A 26,945-nucleotide genomic window follows, 5' to 3' on the forward strand; every position below is an offset into this window, starting at 1 on the left:
TGTGAAGAACTTGGCAGGGTGAACGGCACTTTGACAGCTGGTGCTCATAAGAGGATAGCCATTGAAGGCTGGTGGGAATCTAGACACACCAGAGGGGGAAATATAGAAGCCAACAGGGGAAGGTTGGGAAAATATTTAGTCTGCAGTGGTCTAAGATAGTTCAGTTGTAGGAAAACAAGGTGGTTGGGATTAGAGAACAAATGGTCTTGAATGCTAACTTAAGAAGAGCTGAGCTTTCAGTGTTCAGATATGGAAAGAACTAGAATTCAGACAACCCAGAGTCCAAGTCCAGGTCTGCCACTCTGTAAGTGTGAGAAGTCAGGCAAGCTGCTACATCAATGACAGTGTCATTTTTATCTACCTATAGAAATGAATATACACTCTTAAACAGACCAACATCCAGCACTGAGATTGAAGAAACAATAAAAAAAAAAACTTCCAACAAAAAAAAGCCAGATGGCTTCACACCAGAATTCTGTCAAACCTTCAAGGAAGAGCTTGTACCTATACTGCAAAAACTATTCCAAAATATTGACAAGGAATGAACCTTCCGCAATACGTTCTATGAAACAAATATCACTCCAATACCAAAACCAGGAAAGGACCCAACTAAAAAGAGAACTACAGACTAATTTCACTAATGAATACTGATGCAAAAATACTCAATAAAATCTTAGGTAACAGGTTGCACCTACATATTAAAAATGTCATACACCATGATCAAACAGGCTTCATCCAAAGGATGCAAGGCTAACTTAACATACACAAATATACAAGTGTAATTCACTGTATCAATAGAAGCAAAAACAAAGACCATATGATCCTCTTAATAGATGCAGAAAAAGCATTTGTTAAAATTCAGCATCCTTTTCTAACAAGAACACTAAAGAATATAGGCATAGGTGGCACATTTCTCAAACTGATTGAAGCCATCTACAACAGACCTACAGCTAATATCATACTGAATGGAATAAAACTGAAAGCTTTTCCATAAAGAATTGGACCAGATAAGAATGTCCTCTATTGCCACTACTGTTCAACAGTTCTGGGAGGTTCTAGCCAATGCAATCAGGAAAAAGGCTATACAGGCATCACCCAACAGGGGCAGATGATATGATCTTATACTTAGAGAACCCCAGAAATTCAACCACAAGACTCCTGGAAGTGATCAAGAAATACAGTAACATCTCACGGTTTAAAAGCAACATCTACAAATTAGTAGCCTTTGCATACATCAATAACAGCCAAATTGAGAAGCTAATCAAAGACACAATAATACCCAGGAATATACCTAACAAAAGAGGTGAAGGACTTCTACAAAGAGAATAATGAAACCCTAAGAAAAGAAGACGCAGAAGACATCAACAAATGGAAGAACATACCAGGCCCTTGGCTAGGAAGAATGAACATCGTTAAAATGTGTATACTAGCCAAAATAATCTACAGATTCAATGTAATCCCCATAAAAATACCAACATTCTACTTTGAAGAACTAGAAAAAATCGTTCTTTGTTTTGTATAGAACTAGAAAAAGACCCATATAGCCAAGGCAATTTTTAGTAATAAAAACAAAGCCAGAGGCATTACTCTAAGACTTTAGGTTAGATTGCAAGTCCACAGTGATCAAAACGGCAAGGTATTGGCACAAAAATAGAGATATAGACATAGGGTATGACATAGAAAACCAAGAGACGAAACCATTGTCCATCTGATCTTTGATAAACCAAACAAAAGCATACAGTGGGAAGAAGTGCTGGGAGAATTGGATACATAAGTAAAAGACTGAAACTGGACCCACATGTTTCACCACTTACAGAAATTGATTCAAGATGGATAAAAGATTTAAATCTAAGGCACGAAATGATAAAAATCCTCGAAGAAAGTGTGGGAAAAACTGTCGAGGATGTTGGCCTGGGGAAAGCTTTTCATGAAGAAGATGTCAGTGGCAATCGAAACAACAAAAATAAACAAGTGGGACTTAATTAAATTGAAAAGCTTCTGCACTGCTAAGGACATAACAATCAAAGCAAACAGACAAACACTTCTTTGCAGAGTGGGAAAAGATATTTTCATGTTATGAATCAGACAAAAATGATAAGTAGAATTTATAGAGAACTCAATCAATAAAAAAAGAACAGTCTCACCTATCACATGAACAAACATTCTATGAGGGAGACGACTAATGGCTAACAAACATGAAAAAACGCTCACTATCCCTAATCATCAGAGAAATACAAATCAAAACCACCCTGTGATATCACCTAAATCCAGTAAGATAAGCCCACATTGCAAAGTCCCAGAGATGCAGATGCTGGCATGGATGTGGAGAGAGTGGAACACTTTTACACTGTTGGTGGGACTGCAAAGTAATATAGCCTCTTTAAAAAGAAGAATGGAGAATCCTCAAAGAACTCAAATTAAACCACCCATTTGACCCCACAATCCTACTACTAGGCATTTACTCAGAAGAAAAGACATTGTTATCATAAAGACATTTGCACTAGGTTGTTTACTGAAGCTCAATTTACATTTGCTAAGATGTGGAAACAACGTAAATGCCCATAACTCAGGAATGGATTAACAAACTGTGGTGTATGTATACCATGGAATACTATTCAGCCATAAAAGGATGGGGACTTACGTCTTTTGTATTAACCTGGATGGAGCTGAAATACATTCTTCTTTGTAAAGTATCACAAGAATGGAAAAGCAAATATCCAATGTACTCAATACGGATATAAAGCCAGTAGATGATCTAATTCATGCCCACATAGGAGAAAAAACTCGATTCAATTCAAGTAATAACCATCACTATGCAAAACAGAAACAGGTTGTAGCCAGGCCTCAGGGCTTGAATGAGTTCTTTCGAAAGTTGGCTGAGCAGTCCAGGAAGCTCTGAAGAGAAGGAGTGAGTTCAGGAAAGGGACAGAAGCAGATAGTACCTTGAATCATATACCTACTGACCTGAATCCTGGTTGCTTTGATGCTTGGCCAGAGGGGCATCTTGAAGCCTCTGGGGGACCAGCCACTTCCTGGTTTCATCCTAATGCTTTCCAGTCTCTGTCTTGACCCATGTTCCCTGGATGAGGGCTCAGGAGGATCAAGACCTCTGCTCATCCTTTGACTTCCTGAGAGATGTCAGCTCACACAGGGAAAACTCTGGTCTCTAAGCTTTTGTAACCCTAATCTTGAGTTGAAGATAGATGTCACATGTAGCCGTGATTACTGAATACTCAGTTGTCATAACAAGTAGAAAAAACAATTTGGAGATGGAGGCCCAATATCTAGTAAAAACCATTTTATCTTCTGGATCAGGTGGTCCCAGTGTGAAATTCTGGCTTTGGTTCATCCTAACGGTGGGAGCTTGGGTAAGCTATTTAATCTGTCTGATTCTCAGTTTCATTATTAGCAAAGTGGGGAAAATAAATTGTTTTCCAAAGACAGAGTGCATGCAAAGCAGCAAGCACAGTGCCTTTTTTGTCACAGATGTGCAACAAATAGTGGCCGTTAGGCTACCATTGTGGGATATGTATTCGGCTTTAGTCCCTGTGGTAAAGAGAACTACTACAGGTATCTGACATAGACTGAGACATGATGAAAGAGAGGTTTTAGGAAGATTAATGTGGCAGTGGCAAGCAAGATGGATGAGGTGTGGGAAGGAGATGGAATACAAGGTGACAAGAAGCTGTAACTCTTGACTGGTCACATGAATGAAATGAATACTGGTGTGGATCATCTAAGACAGCAAATACTTCACGTGGAGTTTTTCTGTGACTTGGGAATATGCTTCTGGCTTTGAATTCCAGGAAATCACGGAAGAAACTAGCAGCTGACTGGGAAAGATGAAGAAAGCCCTCTAGTCAGTCTGCCTTTGTAATTGCTCCATGCTAAAAGCCAAGTAATCAGTTTTAGTGCAAACAAAAATAAATCTGTTGCCTCCAAAGAGACAATCATCACCCATCCTAACTGCCTGACTCTTTTGTCTCTAGGGCATGGAAAACCACCAGGGATTTGAGCATCATTTGCTGCCCCTTTTCCAGCAACTATGATGTCAGCTCATTGTATTCATCCATTCAACACTGAGTAAGCACCTACTATGTGCTAGGCCCAGTGCCAGATTCTTTAAAAACATCCCTGTATTCAATCCCTACAATAATTCTATTGATGCAGAAACACAGGCTCAAAGAAGTGACTCGACTTTCCTAAGACATAATGGCAGAGCCAGAATTTCAAATTAAGTTGTTTTAAGACTCAGACCAACCCTGTTTTATCACCTAATTATCCTATAGAAATAAGAGAAAAATTACCAAGTTGCTATAACTTTCTCAACTGAACTAAAAGGCAAGATGAAATGATGGCTGTGTCAACTTAACTTCCAAACGGCCTGCCTTTCTCGGTTTCATTATTAGCAAAGTGGGGATAATAAATTGTTTTCCAAAGACAGAGTGCACGCAAAGCAGCAAGCACGTGCCTTTGTTTGCCACAGATGTGCAACAAATAGTGGCCATTGGCCACTTATCAAGGCTTTTCAAGGCCACCAAGGTCTGAATAATCCCCCAATAGGGTCTCTATTTAAAGCAAGAAAGAACTTTCTTATAAAAACATAGTTAACAGTTGCTCTTCAAAAATGTAGCAGAACTTGGTATATTAATCTGACATGGGCAATGTTTCATTAAATTTACCACTCAGGAAACAAGGGAAGCATGGGAATAAGCAAATGGTGTTTTAGAAAAAACAGGAAGGTAGAAAGGAAACCCAAGGCAAGGCTGTCTTCAAAGGTGAAGCTACTCTTAAAGCATTTGTAGTAAAAATGGAAGGAACACTGTCTTGGTTCCCATATTATATAGAATCAGGCTAGATAATTAAAAAAATCCAATGTCAGAGAGCTTAACTTGATATGGGTTTCTCAGCCCGAATGAAATTCTTCGTTAATTTTTTTTATTTTGATTTATTTAGAGATAGTCTTATTATGTTGCCCTTGTTAGAGTGCTGTGGCGTCACAGCTCACAGCAACCTCCAACTCTTGGGCTTAAGCAATTCTCTTGCCTCAGCCCCCAAAGTAGCTGGGACTACAGGTGCCTACCACAATGCCCGGCTATTTTTTTGGTTGCAGTTGTCATTATTGTTTAGCAGGCCCGGGCTCAAACCTGCCAGCCTCAGTGTATGTGGCTGGTGCCCTACTCACTGAGCTACAGGTGCTGAGCCCAGAATGAAATTCTGAAAGGCCAAATAGAAAATGTTTCACAAAGGTTTTATCTTATAAATATCTAGAATGCTAAGTTTTTCACCTACACAAAAGCCTTGTAAAGTTTATATTTACATTAAAAACAGATATGCCACAGAAAAGACAAGCACATTGCATTCTGTGGCCTACAGTATTTGTTTTCATAAAATATAAGACACAAAATTCTCCAGTTTCAAGGATTATACCCAGTCAAGGCCACAAAAAAGTCAGAAGGCCTGCTATGGTGTAGCAGAAAAAAACCAGGAGACACTCAGCTGAGGCCTGGCTCTTTCACTAACTTACGTAAAGTGACTATTCCTCTCTCAGCTTTCTTTTCTCTAAAACATAGAGATTAGACTAGAAAATCTCAGTAGTTCTCTGGTTGTGTGACCTCCTGCTGGCCATAGAGACTTCCAAGGCTCTTTCTTAACTGTGCAGTCCAGGGTACAAGTAGATGATTTTCCAGCTTCCTCCAGCTGGCATGTGTGAAGAAATGCCCTACTCAGGACACCCAAACGGAGAGAGGGAACCGCTAGTTTGCTCTCACTCCCAGCAACTCCCTGGCCCTGGCACAGGGCTAGGGCACAGACAAGACTAAGAACCTCTTCCCGATGGGTCATCCACCCAGCTGCCTTCACATGACTCAACAAGGCTATTGCCAAAGTAATAAACGGTGCCAACATAGAGTCACGGAGGGGAGAAACATGAAGGAAAATAGTGAGCCTTTCACACTTAGGTTAAGCCCCAGGAGGAGTTAAAACACACACAAGTTAAAATTTAAACTTGTATATTCCTCAAATGTGTTGTTCCTCTAAATCACTCCTTTAGAGGGCTATACCCACAGCTTACTAAGCTGTTCTCTCACTGACTATTAGCTCGCAATAGTTCCTAACAGCTGCTTATATTTAATGAGAACCTACTCTATGCCAGGCACTTTTCCATATTACCTTGCTAAATAACACAACAGGCAAGTGGGTTATTACTATCCCCCTGTTACAGAGAAGCCCCTGGAATTCAGAGAAGTGAAGTCACCTCCCCAGAGTCATACAGCTTCTAAGTAGAGAGTCACAATTTGAACCCAGACTGTCTAACTTCAAAGTCTATCCTCTTTTAGCTCTCTAACATTTCCTCCTGTGTGCTTCAGAAAATGACCTAGAAGTCATTTAACTAAACTCTTCTGCAGTGCTAGCTTCCATTCTCAAATGTCCCTGACTTTCTCTCCATCTCTGGCAACAGGGAGCTAGTTCAGCACCATGCTGGAAACCCCTTCCATCATGTGTCTGCTTTCTTTGCTATTATTATATTGCTCTCACCACCCCCTATGAATTCTACTCTCTGGCCCTAACTCTGCTTTCTATGTCCTTAAAAACAAGTCTACTCCTTGCTCCATGGTACAAAACTCAGAAAATGAAAACTACCAAAATATCATCTCATGCAAATCTTTTTTCCTGCTTCGATACTTAGCTGTCTTACCAATGAGCATAAAAGAAAAGGTAGTTGATGTATAGTTAAAAAAAAAAGAAAAAGAAGTCTGTATCTGGGATCCAAAGACATCTCTTCTCATTTGGTTTTTCAGGACATTCATCTCTCCTGTTAATCCCTTGATGCCTGGTCCACCTCTCACTGCTCCTTCCCCATCACCTTTTTTGGTTCTTTTCATTCAACTGTGTCCTTAAAAGCTGATGTTCTGAAGAGTTCTGACCTTGCATGCTTCTCTTACTGCGAATTCTTTCCCCACAGGTTCTATGGGCCTCTAAGATTCAACAGGTCTCAAACTAAACTTATCTCTTCCCCTTCCAACCAGCTGTTCTAGGGTCCTCCAGAAATGGGAGGCAACTCATCAGTTACCAAGTCCAGTGGACTCCCCTTAATACTACATCTCAGATCCAACAGGACCATCACCCCCTTAGTTTAGGTGTCAATATTTTGGACTAAACTCATTCACACTTTTCCACAACCCCAGTCTATGTAGGAAGACTTAGCCCATTGCCTGGAGCCTAGGACATTCACTAAATAATTGCTTAAACAGATCTTCTCCTGGGTAAAATAAAAAGCTCCATCTCACAAGGATGTGGAACAGTGCTCCCAACCTTTGCAGCTTCAGTCCATCTTCTACCACTCACCTGTGTGGCCCAGTTCTCAAGTTTCATGGAAGACAATTTTTCTACGGATGTGGGGGGATGTGGCAACAGAGAGGGGTAGGGGACGGTGGAGCTCTGTGGCTTGGCTTCTAACAAGCCCTGGACCACTACCAGTCTGTGGCCGTAGTTGGGGGCTGCAGATGCACAGTACATGAACCTGGAACATGGTAGATACTTAATAAATATTTGGTAGGCAAAAATGGTACCAATGTGTGTTCTTCCCCCCGAATTTCCCTCCAGTATAAGGCTGGCCACCTACTGTCTTCCAGTATAAGGTTGAGCACTTACTATAACTCAATACTTGCAGAGCCTAAATCAACCAAAGAAAACCACTTCAGTTTATGTCTGTTTTTCTGATAAGAAGAATATACATGTCTTCTGTCTTCAAGGAGCTTAAGACAAAGCAGGGAGGCGCACTGGAAAGATAACTGGTCTTGCAGGCTAAGACCACAATTTGAATTTCACTTTTCTGGTGTGTTTTTTAAAATAAAAACTAGCGTGCTCTTGAATAACCAAACACCACACAAAAAAGCAACTTGCCTGGGACAATTTTTTCTTTCAGCTGTGAACCAGAACTCTGAAGCACTCTGTAGCACACACTATTTAGTTGTAACAAATATGTGATTCTTGGGTACTGAGAAGTCACATCAGACTGAACCTTCGATGGTTAACATTCCAGTAGAATCTGTAACAGATGATAGCAGGCAAGTTCCAATCTTTGCTCCAATGTATATCAGCAAAACATGTCAAAACCTAAATTAAAAGTTTTCACTCACTTTAAAAAGAATAAATAAATCCTTTTGTTGGCAGTTCCCCACTGATGACATGTAACAATCTTCACATATGAAATTGACTAGTCCCCTGCTTTACTGCTAACTTTGTAGAAGTTCCAAAGCGTTTCTGGAGCAAGTGATCTATTTGGACTGACAATGCCAAGCTGGGACCTGAGCCCTGAATGAGCTAAAATTACCAAAGCAAGAAGAACGTGGCTTTGGAAGCTATTTCCCCAAGCGTGGGGTTTCTTCTAGTCAAGGGAGTGATAAAGAATGTTGACTTTTTCCAGATGAACAAAGTTGAATGAAACCTTAGAGTCCCACTATAGTTTTCTGTTCTAAAAAACAAGTTGTTGCTAAAGATGTTCCTGTCTCACCTACTCACCTCAAGCATAAAAAAAGTACCTGCCTCCCTAAAGTTCACGAGTTCAACCTGCACTGACCAGTGTGAACCATGTGCTGGGCCCCACGGACACCGTGGGCAGGCCCTACCCCTGAGGAGGTCACTAGCTGGCAGGAAGAGAGGCACATTCACAACTCACCAGAACAAGACACAAAACAAGTCACAAGCAAAGTGAAAAGAGGGTTCTGAGGAGGGAAGAGTCTCACTTGGGGACACAGGGAGGAACAGGACGTGCCCCTGAAGCAGAGCACCCACTCTTCTATCACAGCCTTCTAGAGGCTGGATGGCAAACCTCAGTCATATGCCTGCCTCCCCCACCAGAAGGTGAGCTCCTGTGGGCAGAAGCATCAGACAAGGAATAACCACTGGCTAACTCAAAGGAGTGTGTTCACAGAATAGCAAGAAATTCCACAGGTCTCAGGGAAGTGGGGGGAGAGGGTATGAGGCTGGAGAAGTAAGGTGGGGCCAGGGCTACGGCTGGTCTGAGGAGGGCTAAGGAACTGAAGCTTTATTCAGTAGGCAACAGGGAGTTATAGAAGGTTCTAAGAGAACAGTCAACTGACTAAGACTGTGCTTTAGAAGATTATTCTGCAAGCAATTTGGAGAAGAGATCAGAGACAGAGTGATCAATTAGAAGGCTACTGCATTGCTTTAGATGAGTAAGAGCTGATGTGGGCCTGAATGCAGGCATCGTTGTAGAGCTGCAAGGGAAAAACGTGAAAGAAACTTTAAAGTCCCTTCTCTGTGCTTTCCCGGGGCCTGGTTGCTACCTCTATTTAGCACTTACATTGGGGTCTCCAAACTGCACATTCTGTGAGGATGGTACCCACTTCTTCTTCATCACTCTGCCTCCCATAGAAACCCCACATAGGAGGGCCTGAAAAGTTAGACCTTGCCTCCCTTGGGTTGTGCTGTCATTTCAATCATAGTCCCTAAGATGTGCTGGTGCACTGGGCCTGGCAGAAAGAAGCAGTAAGGGGACGCTGACAACAGAGGAATTTAGCATCCCCAAACAGCAAGAACAGAACACAGGTGCCTGGACAGAGCAACTTGGAATTTTAGGACTCTAAACCTAGAGAAACCAGTTTGGGTGCCTGCAAAAAAAAACACAAAATGCAGTATAGGAGCCCCAGTAGCAAGCTGGAGTGCAGTTAGATAATGGTGAGCTCTCCTAATGTGTAGCTCTCACTTTCACAACCTGCTTGGCGAATGAACAAGGGTAAGGAGAGGCCACTTTCACAGGTGAATCAAGCCTTGAGTTATTAAGTACCCTCCATGATAGACAGGGCTCTTTTGGGAAGATTTCCTCAAAAAAAAAATGACGACTAAAGGGATGCGGGGGGTGGAGGGTAGCAGGGGACAGGTGTGTGCGCTCTGTAGGAGGGAGCCTGGTAATGGAGGAAAAGGAATGGGAGAATGAGCTTGGAAACTCAGAAACTAAAATTGCCCTCTGGCTTGAAAACTTTCCTTGAGCTGTAAGCTTCATGGATGGTTTTTCCTTCCAAGCCATGCTGTGTGGCTGATGGGAACATCAGCTACTTTACAAAGGAGAATGCCAAGCAGGGCCCTGGCACTGGAACTGTGTTCTAAGTCGGACTTTGCCAATTGTTAGCTGTGTAGCTACAGGCAAGTCTCTGAGCCTCAGGGTCCTCATCTATAAAAATGGAAATAGTAACCTTAGCAATATTTGCCAAAAGGGTCACTGGGAGGACTAATAGAGGGATGATGTACAGGTCCACAGCAAGACTATCAGTAAAGGTGGGGTTGTGTTCTTCCTTAAACTGAAATTGTAATTTGGTAAGACCCTATACACTAGAGTCTGACACACTGAAACCACGGTGTAAGCCAGCATGGACCGTAAAATGCAAAGTCCCACAGCAGCTGGCTTTGACATTGCCACTTCAAGACAGCTCTGGGTTGGCCTGGGCAGATGCCCAGTAAAGGAACACATTTCTCACTGAACATCTCCAAGTGGGGCTGAAAGTGCCCCTGAGATGCTATTGCTGCCAGAGAGGGATTAATCAATGAATGGCTAATCCACAAACATGAAGCCACCTCTGCCTTGTTCTTGAGGGGTTGTCACCTTGGTGCCACAGCATAGTGGTGTTTACACCGAGGACATGCCAGGTGAGCTCTTTAAGATAAAGTCACTACAAGCAATTCTCAGAGACTCTAAGTTTAGGGCAAGATGGGGTTCCCAGACACACAGGAGAGTTCTTCCAGGATAAATGAATTTCCAAACTCACCCTGGCCCTTTCAATCAGGTCTGCAGCCAGGGAAGCTGCTCCAATTTAAAAATTAACCAAATAATTGAAATTCAAAACGTAGCCTAGCCAACTTCAACTTGTCTTTTTTTTCCATTTCTCCTCTCAAGAAAAAAATCGAAGAGAGGTGAGGAAAAGTGCTTTTCAACTCACTCAAACTGACACCACACTTCTCTGAATTGACTCTGCTAATTTCCAGATGTTACCTAGGTTTTAATTTATTATTTTTTAAAATAAACCCAGAGATTTATCAACATCTGAACTTAGAGGATGAACAGCCTCTAGGTTCAAAATTCACGGTTCTCAGATCGATATGTCTTATATACAGTTACTCGTGTTGATTGTAAAATCAGAGTTGGCGCGAGGTGCCATGAGCCTAAGTGGCTTCTCTGCAGTGCTACAAGAAGCACAGGGCATGTATTTGCTGAATGGATGAGTGTCTGAATGAACAGTCTCTAAGTCAGGAGCACAGCCATCGCACACTCAGACACATACCACTGACGCTCTCTTATGTTCATCTCCTCCACTGTCTTAGGACCTTTCCAGATTTAGGACTATGACAATCGTCAGAAAGCATGCTTTCTTCTAGCAAAAGGGAAGCTAAGCTCTAACCTAGTTATAACATCCTATCCCCTTGGGAAATAAATTCCTAATCCCCAACCTCAGGTAATTAAAAGTAAACAAACAAAATATAATCAACTACAAAGAGTTTCTATTGTAAAACCTACTTCCCCTGACTCTGTTTTTCTGGCCCAGGTGTCTGGTAGTAGATGCCCAGGGCTTGTCAGGAAGGTTGTAAGGATATAGCCCTCAAAAAGGGCTTTAGTGCTGTTGATCAGTTTTCTAGTTATTTCACCCTTCAATGCCTGCAAACCTACTTGTCAGAGGCAATGTGAGGTGGCTGAAAGGAACGAGAGTCAGGAGGCTGAGCTCTTACCTACCGCTAACTTGCATGGGACACTGGGCAAATCACTGTGGGTTGAAAGAATGCTCTGTTCATCCTTTAGGCTCAACGTGAGAAAGCAAAAGCACTTGAAAAATATAGTAAAGGTCTCAAAACTACAAAATACTAACAGTGTCTTCACTCAGTTCCTAACCCTGGTGTTCCCTTCCAGGTGGAGGGCATAGGGATCTGCTGTCTCTGCCCATTCTAAGGTACATTCTCCTTACCAGCAGCAGCTGACAGGCTGGTCCCCAAAATGGAAATGACACTTCCCTGCATGTCTGAACCCAAGCCTCTTGGAACTAGCTGAGAAAGAGGGCCAGCTGTCTTGTCTTTACAAAGGAAAAGGTGCTTCAGCATGAGAGAAAGAACTGAAGTATAGGAGGATGAAGGGCTGATTTTAGTATCCTCATCTGTCAGATGCAGAGCAGGGATGGGAGGTTCCATCCTATTCTGACCTAGAAACCCTTCCCTGGCACGCAGCGCTCACTCAGGGAGGCTTCTGGGAGATTGAAAAGGGGGCGAGGAAGCTTAGGGATGCCTCAGGGCCTCTGCCTCCTGACCTCTGCCACTTGGCCAGGGAGGGGCACGCGAGTGAGCCCAGTGCGGAGGTTCCAGGCCTCCTTATCCTGCCCAATGATGGCCCAGATCGGACAAGGATGTCATAGCTTCCCTCTGTGAGGAGGGACTCTCACCTAGAAGATCTGACAATATGCACCTTGCTCCTCATTCCAAGAAGGTACCAAGGGCCTTAAATCGAGAGAGAAGGCTTGAGAAACTTAGAAGACAGAAAGGAGCAGAGAGGGAAGGAACGGGAAGAGAGGTGTGAAGGTGAGAGAGAGGGAAACGACAATACAAACAGGCGGGAGAGGAGAGGCAAGCGCAGGTGGAGGAGGACACAAAGAATCAGAAAGAAGAGGACAGACTGACACGAGATGGGGACAGACTGACAGCGCGGGAGCGCTGGGGAGCGGGGAAAACAAAGGAGACCGCCTGGGCTTTTTAACTGGTCTGGACTCGCAGGGACACCCCTTCCCCAAAAGAAAAGCCCAGGGAACTGGAGGAGGCAGGAGCAAGCAGTGGCCCCAACGCCCGGCCCCTCCCCGGGTCCCGGCCCCCAGCCGCCCGCGTCCCACCGCCCCTCCCCGCCCGTTCGCTCACCTGCCAGCGCCAGGATCTGGGCCTTGTGGAGCAGCAGCGCGCCCCAGTCGCGGGGGGCGCGCGGGGGGCTCTCCGGCCCGGCGCCCAGCTCCTCCGGGCCCCGGTACACGGCGTACACCTTCTGGTTGTCAAAATCCAGCCGCGAGCGGGGGCTGAAGTCGCGCACGCACGACACCGGCAGCGCGTAGCAGACGTTGTCCTCCAGGAACCGCACAAAGGCGTACATGGTGGGCGTCGGGGGCGGGCCCCGGTCGGCCGGTCGGCTCGCGGGGCGGGCGCGGAGGTGGGGACCCGGGGTGGGGGCGCGAGCGCGCGGCCGGGCTGGGGGGCGGGGGCGGCTCCCCGGGACCCAGGCTCCCCCCACTGTTATTGTTCCTGAAAGCACAGCTCTGCCAATCGGCTGCTCTCGCCTGGGCGCGGAATAGGGAGGGAGGGGGGAAAGGGGGACGAGGGGTGCTTGAGGGGGGTTTGGAAGCGCACCGCCACTCGCAAAGTCAGACCCGAGCAATCACAGCCGGAGCGCGATTCAGTGGGGAGGAGACAGGGCTGCGAGATTCAGTTGCAGTAATAATAACAATCGCATTGCAGACCAAATGGGGGGACTAAAAGTCGAGCTGCGGGTGGGATTATTTTGCTTCCACAATCGCGCTGCTAAACGAATCGCGTTGCAACAAACTGCATGGCAAAGGCGAGGAGAGTGAGTGAGAGGGAGAATGCCGGGTGAGGATGGGGGTGGCGGCAATCTTGTTGAATCCCAAAGTGTAAACTTGCACTTGCAAGTGAACAGAAGTTTGGAGTGTTTTAATTTAGCCGCCCCCACCCCTACCCCCGGTTTTTCTTTTTCTTTTTTGCAAAACTGCCAGCTCCTGCTGTGGAGAGGGTCAGTCAGCCAGAAACATTACCCCAGAGTTGCCAAACCAGTTTTGACCAGAACTGGGCTTATCTGGGATTTCCAGTTGGGCCATCTGGAGGGGCTGTCAAAGGCTGCTCTCATCTGAGGGAGCAGTGACCCCCTCTCCCCTCCAGTCTCACTCCATTGAGGTACCCTCCTACAGCATGTCTGCCACTGGACTGGGACAAGTTGGCAGGAAGCAGGGAGTGAAGGGAGGCCCTGGGGAAGGCAGGTCCAAGACCAGGTGTTTCTGCTGCAGGACCTGGAGCATCTTGAGGAGTTCAGGAATGGTATTCCCTGGAAAAATAGTCTTTTCTCTGTCTTCAGATAAAAGAAAGCCTGCAGGGGACAGAGTCCCACCAGAGAAGCTAGGAGCACAAGCCAAAGAGCGCTGCCTGGGCTCTGCACTCATGGGAACCCTATCCTACAGCAGCCGGTGTCAGCACTCTTACAGGGGTGCCTTTGAGAGGTGGACTTTATATCAAACACAGCTACTTACGTCCCCTTTGTCTAGCCCAGAACTGGCACTTGGCTGGGACTCAAAAATTTTGAGTGAATAATAATAATAATATATAAAAATCCACATTCACCCATCCATCCATCCATTCTTTTATTCAAGCAACCAACAATATCCATTGTATACATACTACACGCCAGATTCTGGGGTAAGCCCTGGTAGTAGAGAGACAGACACCTAGCTAGATTCCTGGGCCTTGCAGTGTTGGCGCATCAGAACTTGACTCTCAGTTTTGGATTCCAGTGCCAAAATTAGGTTACTGTGTGAGTAACACATCTTCCCCTTCCTCCTAACCTTTGCAGTTTAATCTAGAAGTATTAAAAAGTATGAGTAAATAAATGACATTACAGTGAGAAAAGTGTTCTCATGGAGGAATGTTAAAGGAAGTGGCAGACTCAATTAAATGTTATATATTTTTAAAAATTCATTGTAATGAACTCTACTCATAAGAAAAACCAAAATAAATGCATCAAAATGTTAATAGCGATTCTCTTACTTTCTCAATGATAGATTTTGTTCTTCCTTGTATTCATTAATATTTTCCACAATAAAGTATTACTTTATAATCAGAAAACCTTAAACATGAAATCAAAGCACTCTGTTCACATTTCATATCAGCTGGTTTAATGATGAAACAGATAAACCCATCCTCCCCCCAATTTTGACCTGGGGAGTAAATTATATAGGTGAACCCCATCAACACATAGCTCCCAGATCCAAATGTCATATCAGATTAAGGCCCTTAAAGCAACCCACTCGTATCTGTGTGGCACCAGCCAGAAATGACCATGAGTTGTCCTGATGCAGGTGTTGGTCCTGTCTTGCCCTACAGGCTTGTAGAAAAAAAGACAAGCTACCAAGTTGTTCCAGCAGATTTACTTTCATGATTATAATTTCTTCAGACTGATCTTAAGTGAATTTTTATTTTAAGAATACATTCCTACGGTGGTCAAGAGGAAGTAATGTGTACCAAGACTGATAATTCCACAAGATGAATCCTGCAGAGTTGGCCATGGTTAATGAAAGTCCATGAAGCTCCAGGTTATATTTGCAAAATAATTTTAAATGTTGTCATGACCAGCCTTCTCTCTGCATCTAAATGGGGGTGACCCCAAAATATATCGCCATTCTCATCTCTTACCACCTTCCTCAACAGATACATAAACTATTTGACATTTCCCAAGACAGCATTTTTTTTAAGCAGGGTCCCAAGCCTTTGTGCATGCTCTGCCCTCATCCTGGGAGGTTCTTCCTCCCCCAGGCATGGTAACCTCAATTTACCCCCCAAATCAGCTCATACATCATCATCTCCTTTATGAAGCCTTCCCCATCCACTCACACTCCTCCAGCACAGGCCATATCTTTCCCCTATAGCATTTTGTCCCAGCCTTTTTTATCTCTGCTCACCAGAATAAGAGGTCTTTGAGGGGAAATGAGAGCTGAGCAACTTCAGTGCCCAGACACCTAGCACTGGGCTGGTGAGCAAATGTTCATAGGACAAACGTATTAAAGAAAGACGCAGAAAACATGAATAAAAAACCTCTTGCATGGTTTTTCTTTAAAGTTTGCTCCTCATTTTCAGAGTTGAACTGAATTCCAACTCTGTCTTTCCCATTCCCAGTGACCAGAGGGCAGAGTACTGATTCTACTCCTTGTAAAATAGAAACATTCATGAACACAGTAAATGTCACTGCACCCTCAGGTTCAAATTCTCTACCCAAGTCAGTGTAAATCATTCTCATAAGGGGGCAGTTCCATTTCCCAGGAATGCAGAAAGAAGAAAAGAACAGATGAAAAAAAATGGATGCTGACAGAGTAAATAAGGACTCCAAGGCATTTTGCACTGCAGGTGCACAGAATGGATTCCGAGTAGGCACTGGACGCTCAAAGAGACATCTTTGGACAACAATAGAAAGACATAGGTTTCTCCTTCCTGTGTGTGTCTGCTGACACAGCTTCATGGAGAATTTACTATGTGCTGAACTGGGTCTCCTCCAGTGTGGTAGAATTGAGTCAGAGTACCTCATCCTTGACCTGGACACCATGGCCCCAGGCTTTACACATACCAGAAACACAAGATGTTGATGATTCATTGATTGGCAAGAGAAGATAGGTCAAAAATACAGATTTCAGACTTAAAGAGGCAGTTAAAAATGTCCAAGTTCCATCAATTCATTGTTGAATTCCCGCTTCAATATTCCTACCAAATGGTCATCTGAACACTTTTTATGTAGTTTAATGTCAGGAAGTTTCCTGCCACCCCCTAACATTTAGAGACTGCTAACTATTAGTCTGTCTTATTTTCACTGAGGTAGGATCTTTTACCTTGTAGCTGCCATATAGGTTCACAGAGACTCGTATCTGCCCTCCAGATATGAGAAAATTTGGAATCCCATTTCCCCAGGTTCTTGTTTGTCTTGTGCCCAGATATCTTCACTTTTCACTTTATGTCTCCCCGTATGACTTGGTTTCAGTGATGATAATTGTGATATCTACTTTCCCTCCAGAGCTTACTGTAAATCGTGCTTGCCAGGCATTGTATATACACGATCACAATCAGTTTCACACTGAAGTGGGTATTAACTCCATGAAAGTGGGTATCATTGATACCATGAGAGAGCTGAGAAAACTGAGATTTATGGCAAAGTAGTTTGGCCCTAGGCACCTCAGAAGTCTCATGGTCTTATGTGCATTTTAGACGGTATGCTCTAGAAGCACCATGGGCAAGGACTGGAGGGGACACGCATCTGGGGAGAAGGAGGCCTGTGATAAGGCTGACTGTCCTGTTTCACTCCTCCCTGACTCTTTTTCTGTGGGCCAAATGTATTTTCCTTCTCTTCCAAGTCATGTTAATGGAGTAGAAAATGTACACATCTGGGGCAGCTTTGCAACTGCCTCTACATTGCACTCTCCTGTTGAGTTTCGCAGAGCCTGGGGTTAAGGTTAAGCTCCTTCAGTTTAGCCAGCTGCAGCATGTTCAGTGGCGGCAGTGGGACTTATGTTTCATATTACTGCATGGAATTCTCGATGTACTTTGCAAAACTATTTTAAGGAGACCTGGGTTCTGTAAATTTTTAAAGCAATTGGAGCGTGTCTTTTCAAACTCTCTGCTAATGATTGACCACATTTTTTTTTTTGCCTGATTTTGCCTTTTTTTCCCCCTGTGATGTTTGATCTGACTTTTCAAGTCCCCGCTTTTTATATTTTTAAAAGACATTTTATAAGAGTAGGTTTAGGTTCACAACAAAATTAAGAGGAAGGTACAGAGATTGCCTATTCACGTCATACCTCCCACACATGCTTAGCATCCTCATTACCAACACCCTCCAACCAGGATGGCACATTTGTTTCAATTGATGAACCTGCATTGAAATATTATAATTGTCCAAAGTCCACAGTTTACATTTGAGTTCACTTTTGATGTTGTATATTCTATGGGTTTGGACTAATATATAATGACATGTATCTACCATTACAGTATCATAAGACAATTTTCAAATCCTGAAATTCCTCTGTGCTCTACCTAGCCAATCCTCCCCACCAGCCCTAACCCCTGGCAACCACTGATCTTTTTACTGTCTCCATAGTTCTGCCTCTTCAGAATGTCATATAGTTGGAATCATATGTTATGTAGCCTTTTATGGTTCTCTATGACATTTCTTGGCCTTTTAAATTTTTTTATTTTTCCAGTTTGCCCGGAAAATAACTTGTTGTGCTGTGAGTTCAGGGCTGTTGTCTTCTCAGGTTAATTCAAGGAAAGAATGTTGATAGCTGGCCAGGAGGATGTGGAGCTGCCGGGAGGCCGTGGTGGGTAAGATCCTGAGCTGAGTACTGACACCCCAGAGAAGGGGCATCAGCCAGCTCATCCATGTGCACTCCTGATCATGAATCCACTTGTGGGGTCTTGAACAGAGGAAGAGAGCAGCAGTGGGGAAGGGGAAGGAAGGAAAGAGAGGAGTTGCATGTCAAGCACAGGCTCAAAGGCCAGTGAACATCACCTGAATAATTTATCCAAGTGAGACTTGGAGGGAATACAAACTTGTTGTGTAAGGTACAGCTTGGAGGCACAAGGGAACATGGGTATAGAATCAGACCAGAAGTTGAATCTTGATTTATGATATCTTTGCTATGACTTTGGGCCAAACAGTTCACTTCCCCCAAGTCTTGGTTTTCTCATTGGTGAGAGTGTTGTGGGAATTAAAGCAGTAGTTTTCTACCTCTCTGTGTATCAGTATCACCTGGGGAACTTAAAAAATATCCCATTCCCAGGTCCTATCCCCTGAGATGCTGATTCAAATGATCTGGGATGGGGCCTGGGCATTGATTTTTTTTTTTTTTTTTAAATTCTCAGATTATTCTAACAGCTGACATAGTTGAGTACCTCAGAGTTAGAAGATTTTAAGGTAACATGGCAGGCACATAGAAAATTCTTAAGATGTTGCAGATATTGTTTTCAGAGAAAATATATAGGGCTCCAAAAGGTCTGTATAACCTTGGGCAGGTTACTTAATCTCTCTGAGTTATAATTTCTTCATCTGAAAAATGACATGTAAATGTAAAAAGAAAATAGTATGTTGTAGTCTTAGGCCTTGGATCTAAATTCTGATCGAATAAGTAAGACCTATCCTTACTAAGGGTGTGGCCTTAGGTAAGTACCTTCATCTCTCTAAGCATCACTTTTCTCATGATAATGTTAATAGAACTTCATAATCCATGTAAAGTGTCATCGTACATGACACATGGTGAGTCCTGAATAAATGACAGTTGCTATTATTGTTATTATCATTATTATTACTATAGTGTTTTTGTTATGAGAGCCCTTATTGCCATTCTGATACAAAGTAAGGTGCCCAATAAATTTGTAATAAATTTTTAAATCAAATTAAATATAATATGTTTATATTTAATTATATTATATTGAACCATGATAATGATTACCCGATAAGTACCCTAAAGTGCGTCTATCCAAATGCCACCCCCTTTAATGAAGATCCTGCAGGTACAGGTCACACTAACAAAAGAAGCATTCCGATTCCAAATGTTCAAGAGTCTCTGAGGCTTTGACAAAATCTGCAGCAAATTCTTCTGAAATACTATCTTTGGAACCATTCATTCTTTCAAACTTACTTTGTTAAGTATTTTCTTATAGAAGAAATAAAAACTTCTAAGAATTATATAAAATGTAAAATGTAGAAGTGTTTATAGTAATCTGAAGCCTTGTGAATGTGCATCTTGGCTTAAAGTTCAGAATAAGCAGGCCACACTAAAGTTCAACCAATCACGTCTCAGATATGTTATGAGCTCATGTGGGTCACACATGGGAGTTGTTGGTCACACAGATGATCTGAATCCTGGCATCTTACTCTAGTAGTACAATATATACTCTATGAAAGCAACACAAAGCAATGAATTCCCAGTGGTAAGAGACAAAAAGAAGTGAATGAATAAAGAGATTGTCCAAAGGGAAAAATAGCTGAATAGGGTTGGAAAAAGAAACAAAAAGATCAGTCTACCTTGGAAGAATGCAACTTGCCCCCTGAAATTATAAATTTCAAAATGATAAATTTAAATTAAGGGCCAACTAGTTTGAGAAGCTGCCTCTGGTTCCTCTTATTAAACTAACTCATCTGTGATTTTGCAGGTGAAATGTCACTTCCTCAGGAAAGTCTTCCCTTACTGGCTTTTCTCACTCCCCTTCCAGAGACTAGGTCCAGTTCCTGCTACATATTTCCATCAGAGGATATAATGACATATTTATACTACTTTTGTCCACCTCAGCCACTAGATCAAAGCTCCACTAGAGAAGGGACCTTACCTGTTTCTTCACTTGTATCCTAGCACCTAGCCTGGCACCTGAGAAACCCTACATAAACACTTGCTGAACCCCAGAGAAGAGAAAAATCCCGGGAGTTAAGGAGGGAGAGGTGTACCAAGGGCCCCGTTCTTTCCTTCTGAGTTGCACCTTCCTCTTGTAAATGTCTTGGTGTTTCCCTGTCTCCATGGTTGGCTCCCACAACCTGACTCAAACACCAATAAAAGCCCCATTCCTAGTTTTCCTTTAGCACCACTAGATAGATTAACCATCTCAAAATGTTTCTGTAAATATGAAAAGATAATGAAATGGAAATAATTATAGAGTGACACACAAAGAAGAAAAGTAGTCAAGTTGACAGTCACACATGGTTGACATACACTAATGTCTATAATAATACATGTAGCCTCGGAACCTCACTGACATAGCCCATGGGCCTTCCAGCAAACAAGATGGTGATTCTGCTTCATTCTACAAGGCTAGAGTTCTTTCCTTCCCTGCTGTTGGCTGTGAGTCATTGACTCTCTAAATCCCTACTTAGTTAAGGTGATCCTTGCCTAATTCCAGTCTTCTGATGATGGCAATATTTGGGGGGAGGCATTTGGGCAACCTTCCATCAAAGACAACATTTTAATTCTCTGGTTACCTCTGGTTACCATCTCTGCTTATCCCGAGAATGTCATAGTTTAAAATATCTGTCTTTCACAGGTCCTCATTGGGCTAGAGCAGTGGTTCTCAACTTTCCTAATGCCGCGGCCCTTTAATACAGTTCCTGTGGGTCACAACCCATAGGTTCAGAACCGCTGGGCTAGAGTGTACCCCATATTGTCATTCACTCCTAGGCTTTTTTTTTTTTTTTGAGACAGAGTCTCACTTTGTTGCCCTCAGTAGAGTGCCAGCTATTTTCTTTAAAAAAAAAATATATATATATATATAATTCTAGGCTACCATTTTGAGTCAAAGGCACAAGAGGGAACATTCACTCGGAGGGTAAAGTCATCTCAAAAGTACACAGCAAACTGTGAACTCTGAGCTCAGTGCCCATAGCTCAGTGGTTAGGGTGCCAGCCACATATATCAGGGCTGATGGGTTTGAACCTGGCCCGGGCCTGCTAAACAATGACAACTACAATAAAAAAATAGCTGGGCGCTGTGGTGGGTGCCTGTAGTCCCAGGTACTTGGGAGGTTGAGGCAAGAGAATCGCTTAAGCCCAAGAATTTGAGGTTGCTGTGAGCTGTGATGCCATGGCACTCTACCAAGGGCAACATAGTGAGACTTTGTTTCAACAAAACAACAACAACAAAAACTGCGAGCTCTGATTTTCTTACGAATGTCTCTTAACCACACCACAAATTCAATACAAAATTAGAGAAAAGGAATGAAAACAGAACTAACAATTATTGATTTCTGTGAAGGGAATTGTACTGACTACTATACATAATAGTTCTTTCAATCTTTTCAAAACACTCCCAAAGAGCATTATGACTACTTTCTTTGCTTTTTTGATGAGGAAACTAAGCTTGGAGAGGTGATAGAAGTTGTTTACAGTGGAGAAAATTTGAACCTAGGTTTTTTTGAACCAAAGCCTGGGTTTTGATGGTTATTTTGATATAGGCCTCGCCTCAGAGTTTCCTGAGGCAACAGGAAGCTGAATTGACTATGGGATTTACGACTTGCTCCTCTTTTCCTGGAGGCTTGAAGCCCCACCTAGAAATCTATGAACTCGACCTCATGGGAAAGTCCAGCATCTACCATTCCAAACATTCATAGCTTGAGCAGCTAATAATTCTAATATGAAGAACATGAGTGTATTTGTAAATATTGAGGATTTGATTACATTATTGGGAGTTTCTTTTTTTTATTGTTGGGGATTCATTGAGGGTACAATAAGCCAGGTTACACTGATTGCAATTGTTAGGTAAAGTCCCTCTTGCAATCATGTCTTGCCCCCATAAAGTGTGACACACACCAAGGCCCCACCCGCCTCCCTCCGTCCCTCTTTCTGCTTCCCCCCCCCGCCATAACCTTGTCATTAATTGTCCTCATATCAAAATTAAGTACATAGGATTCAAGCTTCTCCAGAGTTTCTTAACTCATGGCCCCCTTATGCCAGAGATTGAATTTCTCAAGTTCTCTGAGGTTACCCACTGCTCAAATAGATTTCTACTGTCTTACATCCTCTGTTAATGGCTGGGGTGTTGGAACCTGCTGGTAATCACCTGTTACTGTAGGGATGGTGTGGAAAATTCTCTGAGCCAAAAAAAAGAGAAGATCAGATAAAATGATACTCTCCCTCCATCTCCTACGAAAAAGTTTTATTTCTGTGTTATTGGTTAGAAGAGTAAGAATAGGAATGATTGCAGCAAACCTTTGTGGAATCCTTGCCTTGTGCCAGGCTTCCCATACATTTCTCATTTAATTCTCAAAACATTCCTGGGAAGTAGGTACCATGATTAACCTCATTTTAAAGTTGAGGAAACAAGACATAGGGATGTTAGGTAACTTATGCAAGGTCAAACCAGAATAAATGGTAGAGTCAGGATTCAGACCCAAAACATTCGACTCTAGGGCTCCAACCATGGACTTCAACCCCAATTCTGGCTCCCGCTCAGTCTGACTCTTACTTCAGTAAGAGAATTTATGCCCTTCTAGATATGATGGGGAGATGATGAAGCATTCATCCTCAAAGGATCATAAGTTGGTTCTCCAGGGATATCCAGACCACTTGGATTGGTCCAGTTGAGACTGTGGCAGGCACTATTATCCAGCTGTCCCCAAAGCACCCTGGAATTCATCTGGCCCTTTGTTGTGGTGGGGAAAAGTTTACTAGCTCTAATCCATAGTATAAAAAAGGCTTTCTTTTATTTACTAATAGAACTATTTTATATTTAGTTTCTTTATTTAGTAGCACAAACACCTACTAATGCCAACCAAAGTAAAAATAAATCTTTAACCTTTAAGTTCTCATGTCATGATGGGACATCTCATATATAAAATATACATATATGAGTATGTATAACTCATATATACAACATACAACACATTTTCCTTTGACAGTTCTTTTTCGTATATTCTTTTAGTGGTGGTAGAGGATGTATGGGGTGCAGAATATTAAAGCCTTACCTCCCCTTTGTTATTATTCAGCACACCTCTGTTATCGTGGAAGAGAAATGGCAAGAGTGGAGGAGTGATAGTTAAGTGATAATCAGTTAAGGGTGAGGCTTTTTCTAATACATAGGATGGACTGGAGAAAGATGCACATGGGTATGTGGGACTCTGGTTGCAGGGGCCAGCGAGAAGTTTATCTCATCTGGTAGGCAGAGTAGGAAACTGAAAAGGACCCTACCTCCCACCATGCTAACATGTCCTGCCACATTGTTGGGCCACTGAATGGGCTCTGATCACTGGCTCAGGTGCCATTCTGAGAAGTAACATGGCATGGAAGAGGCGTAAAGCATTACGACTAGAGAAAAGGGCACAGACTTTGAACTCAGATGTGGGCTTAATTACTGCTCCATCACCAAGGTACTGTGAGACCTCAGGAAAATCTCTGACTCTCAGGTTTCTTAACTGTCAAATAGATCCGTTTAAGGCTGTCATGATGTCTCACTGAGGCAGTTCGCATAAAGTGCCTGGCAGGCATGGTGCCTCTCACACAGTAGGTTCCAAAAATCATCAGTTGCTCTTTTCATTCTTATCTTCTGAGAGAGTCTCTATTACTCTTTTTTTTTTGAGACAGTGTCACTTTGTCACCCTCTGTAGAGTGGTATGGCATCACAACTCACAGCAACCTCAAACTCTTGGGCTTAAGTGACCCTCTTGCCTCAGTCTCCCAAGAAGTTGGGGTTACAGGTGCCCACCACAACGCCCAGATATCTTTAGAGACAGGGTCTTGCTCTTGCTCAGGCTGGTCTCTAACTCCTGAGCTCAGGTGATCCTCCTGCTTCTGGGGCCTTCCAGAGTGCTAGGATTACAGGTGTGAGCCACTGTGTCTGGCCTTTTTACTCTTTTCTTTCAGTAGGTGACTGGGTAATGACAGTGTTTAATTCCCTGGGAGTCAGTTCATTTTGGGTGAAGTGTCATTTCCCCTGTCCCTGAAGGCTGAGCAATATTACTACAGATACGCTACCCACCACCCCTTGCGGGCCAGTGAGGACAGTTTGCCTTGCTTAAGAAATCTGAGATCTTAGTAAGATCTGTACTTTTATAAGTTTCAGGATGTAAGCTGAGTTTGGGTTTTATTGCCTGCTTTTAAAATCATGTTCAGATTTTGTATATTTAAAACATGCCTTTGGAATTGTGAAACAAAGTGTTCTCAATCATAAAAAAAGGATGAATTATGTTATGCCTTTCTGTTTCCATTTCTGGGTTCTCTTCTTTTCTCCCTGACTGAATTTTTCTGTGATGCTCTGCCTTATGTCCTGACTCATCTGGGACACTAACTGAAAATTTGGGGAAGATTCTCAACCCCTCTAGGATTGTCTTATTTGTTCACTCATTCACTTACTATTGCACTATTTGTTGAGGGTTTATTATATGCTTAATACTTGATGTACAGTAGAGAACCAGACAGAATTAGTTTCCTTGTCTATAAAATGAGAAATGAAACTTATTTTTTAGGATTATTAAGAGGAAAAAATGAGATAATATGTGTAAAAGAGAAGAAGAGGCAAAGAAGAGGACTAAACTTTATGGAGCCCCTCACTCTGCCCCTGGCAATGCCATGTGCTTGTTATTGGTAACACTGGTAAGTGATGGCTGTTACCTCTATTTTACAGATGCATCCACTGAGGTTCAGAGGGAAAGTGAGAACCTAAGTTATGCACTGTATTCAAACCTAAGATGAGGTCCATATGGTACCTACTCTGGAACACTGCCTTCGGGGGTCCCTGGCACACTGCTCATCATTCAGTAGGTCTGTTAACTCCCAACACCAACTCTGTGCAGAATCTGGGAGACTGTACTCCTCTTGCTGCTAACTGATACACCTGATAGCACCACATGTGGTTTAGAGAGAAAATCCAAATCCTGTCACCTGGTTCCTCAGAGAACAGGATGCAAAGAAGACTCGTGAAAGGAAAGGGCAGGAAACATACATATATATTAAGCTAAACAACTTCAGGTCATCAAGGGAAGAACTATGAGGTCCTCTGGCAGCCAGATTCACCAGCTCAGGACACAGTTGGGACATGAATTCTTGGCAAAAGGAACAATCTCTTTCCCAAGCCAACCCATCTTTGCTGCTGTGACCTTTAAAGATGAAATGTTCAAAACTCTACCCCTCTGACTCTCACTACTCCCCAGGTGGAGGCAGACCTCAACTGGATAAACAACAAGGTATATTTTTCCATTTGTGATGCTCAATGTCTATGCAAGGAAGAAAGAGGATGCCAGAAAATGCTCACTTAGGACCTGCACATTTTCAAGAAGCTGAAAGCAGAGAAGGAAGTGAAATCACTGTGCTTACATTTGGCAAGGGCCCTGCAAAATTGCCCCCAAGCAAAACAATCTGGACCCATGAACCCTTTTCTCTTCCATCTCTCTGTTTGTATAGGTCACAGTAAGAGTACATAACAGATTTACCAACACAAGAGCCAGACAAATACTATCCATGTGTTTTTAACTTTATGAGCAAATCCTTCTCTTTTGTATCAAGGAAAGCATGGGTCATGCCAGAGAGTGCTTACTGCCACTGAGAAAATTTGTGAGGATTACCAGAATGAAAAAGACAGATATGGAAGAAGCAAAGCAGAGCTTTGCATGCAAAAAAGAGGAAAAAAAAATCCTTTCCTTGGCATAGAGAAATTTCATCCTGAAGGTTCTTTTTTCCCCTTTTCTTGGCAATGTAATAAACACCTTAAAATAGAGTTATGAAACAGAAACAGATTCTAGAGAAGAAGAAAACCAAGACTAGTGAACACAGAGAACTTATAACCCAAACCTTTCATTTTAAAGAGAAAGAAACAGCCAGAAGGACAATAATTTTCTCAAAGTCAAAGAGTTTGTCATTGACTGCTACGGTCTGAATGTATCCCCCAAAGTTCCCAATGCAACAGTGTTGAGAAGTGGGACCTTCAAGAGGTGATTAGGTCCTGAGGGCCCTGCCTTATTGAAGGAATTAATGCTGTTTTCATGAGAATGGGTTCATTATAAAAGCAATTCTGACCTTCTTCTCTTGTCTCATGCTCTTTCGCCCTTTGGTGCCTTCTGCTGTGTTATGACGCAGCAAAAAGGTCCTCACTAGATGCAGCCCCTTGATCTTGGACTTCCCAGCCTCCAGAACCATGAGCCAAATAAACTCCTATTATTTATAAGTCATCCAATCTGTAGTATTCTGTTATAGCAACACAAAATGAACTAATATGTTGATCCAATTGATATTGGAGCCCAGCTTTTATGGGCCTTTTCTCTGCCTTGCACTGTCCTGCCTTCTCTTGATTATAGGGAAGAACTTTCTGTTAAAGGTATCCCTATTTATCTAAGGGCATTAGCTTACCTAGTCGTAGAGAAACATACAAGTCATCATTTTCAAGATTCAGCTTTGGAGGAAGCCTCTTTTAGCTGGGGAGGTGGGGGTGGGCTGAAAGGACCTACTAATTCTTTCCCCTTAAGTACTACCTCCCTGTGGAGCCCCTCTCTAATCCTGCTGCCATTTCCATGCTGCCCCCTCGACATCTGGTTCTACCCTCCATGCCCCACCCCCATCAAGGGGTGCTACTGATTCTCTTACACTCGGGCCAAAGCATGAAGCCAACCTGTTTGGAGAGGTCACCCTAATAAGCATAGCTGAGGCAGCCTGGACTTACAAAGAGACT

The 26,945-nt window shown here is 42.9% G+C and overlaps 2 protein-coding genes across 5 annotated transcripts in view; both read right to left on the reverse strand.

Moving 5' to 3' along the window:
* BEND5 (BEN domain containing 5) overlaps positions 1 to 14,802 on the reverse strand; it is a 52,480-nt gene extending 37,678 nt beyond the window's left edge. The window contains exon 1 of one of the 4 annotated variants that reach the window (XR_008376880.1): positions 12,910 to 14,802. Coding sequence is in view for 1 of the 4 variants with exons in the window: in XM_053576012.1 (XP_053431987.1) it covers positions 12,910 to 13,135 (226 nt within the window). In the remaining 3 variants the exon portion in view is untranslated. Of the gene's footprint in view, positions 1 to 7,347; positions 7,500 to 12,909 lie in introns of those variants that run through there. The other 3 variants (XM_053576012.1, XM_053576014.1, XM_053576013.1) reach the window with 3 other exon arrangements.
* AGBL4 (AGBL carboxypeptidase 4) overlaps positions 1 to 26,945 on the reverse strand; it is a 1,493,965-nt gene that overhangs the window by 288,961 nt on the left and 1,178,059 nt on the right. The gene's annotated exons all lie outside the window — the stretch shown is intronic.

Source organism: Nycticebus coucang, chromosome 22 (genome assembly GCF_027406575.1).
Source record: "Nycticebus coucang isolate mNycCou1 chromosome 22, mNycCou1.pri, whole genome shotgun sequence".
Taxonomy (NCBI): domain Eukaryota; kingdom Metazoa; phylum Chordata; class Mammalia; order Primates; family Lorisidae; genus Nycticebus; species Nycticebus coucang.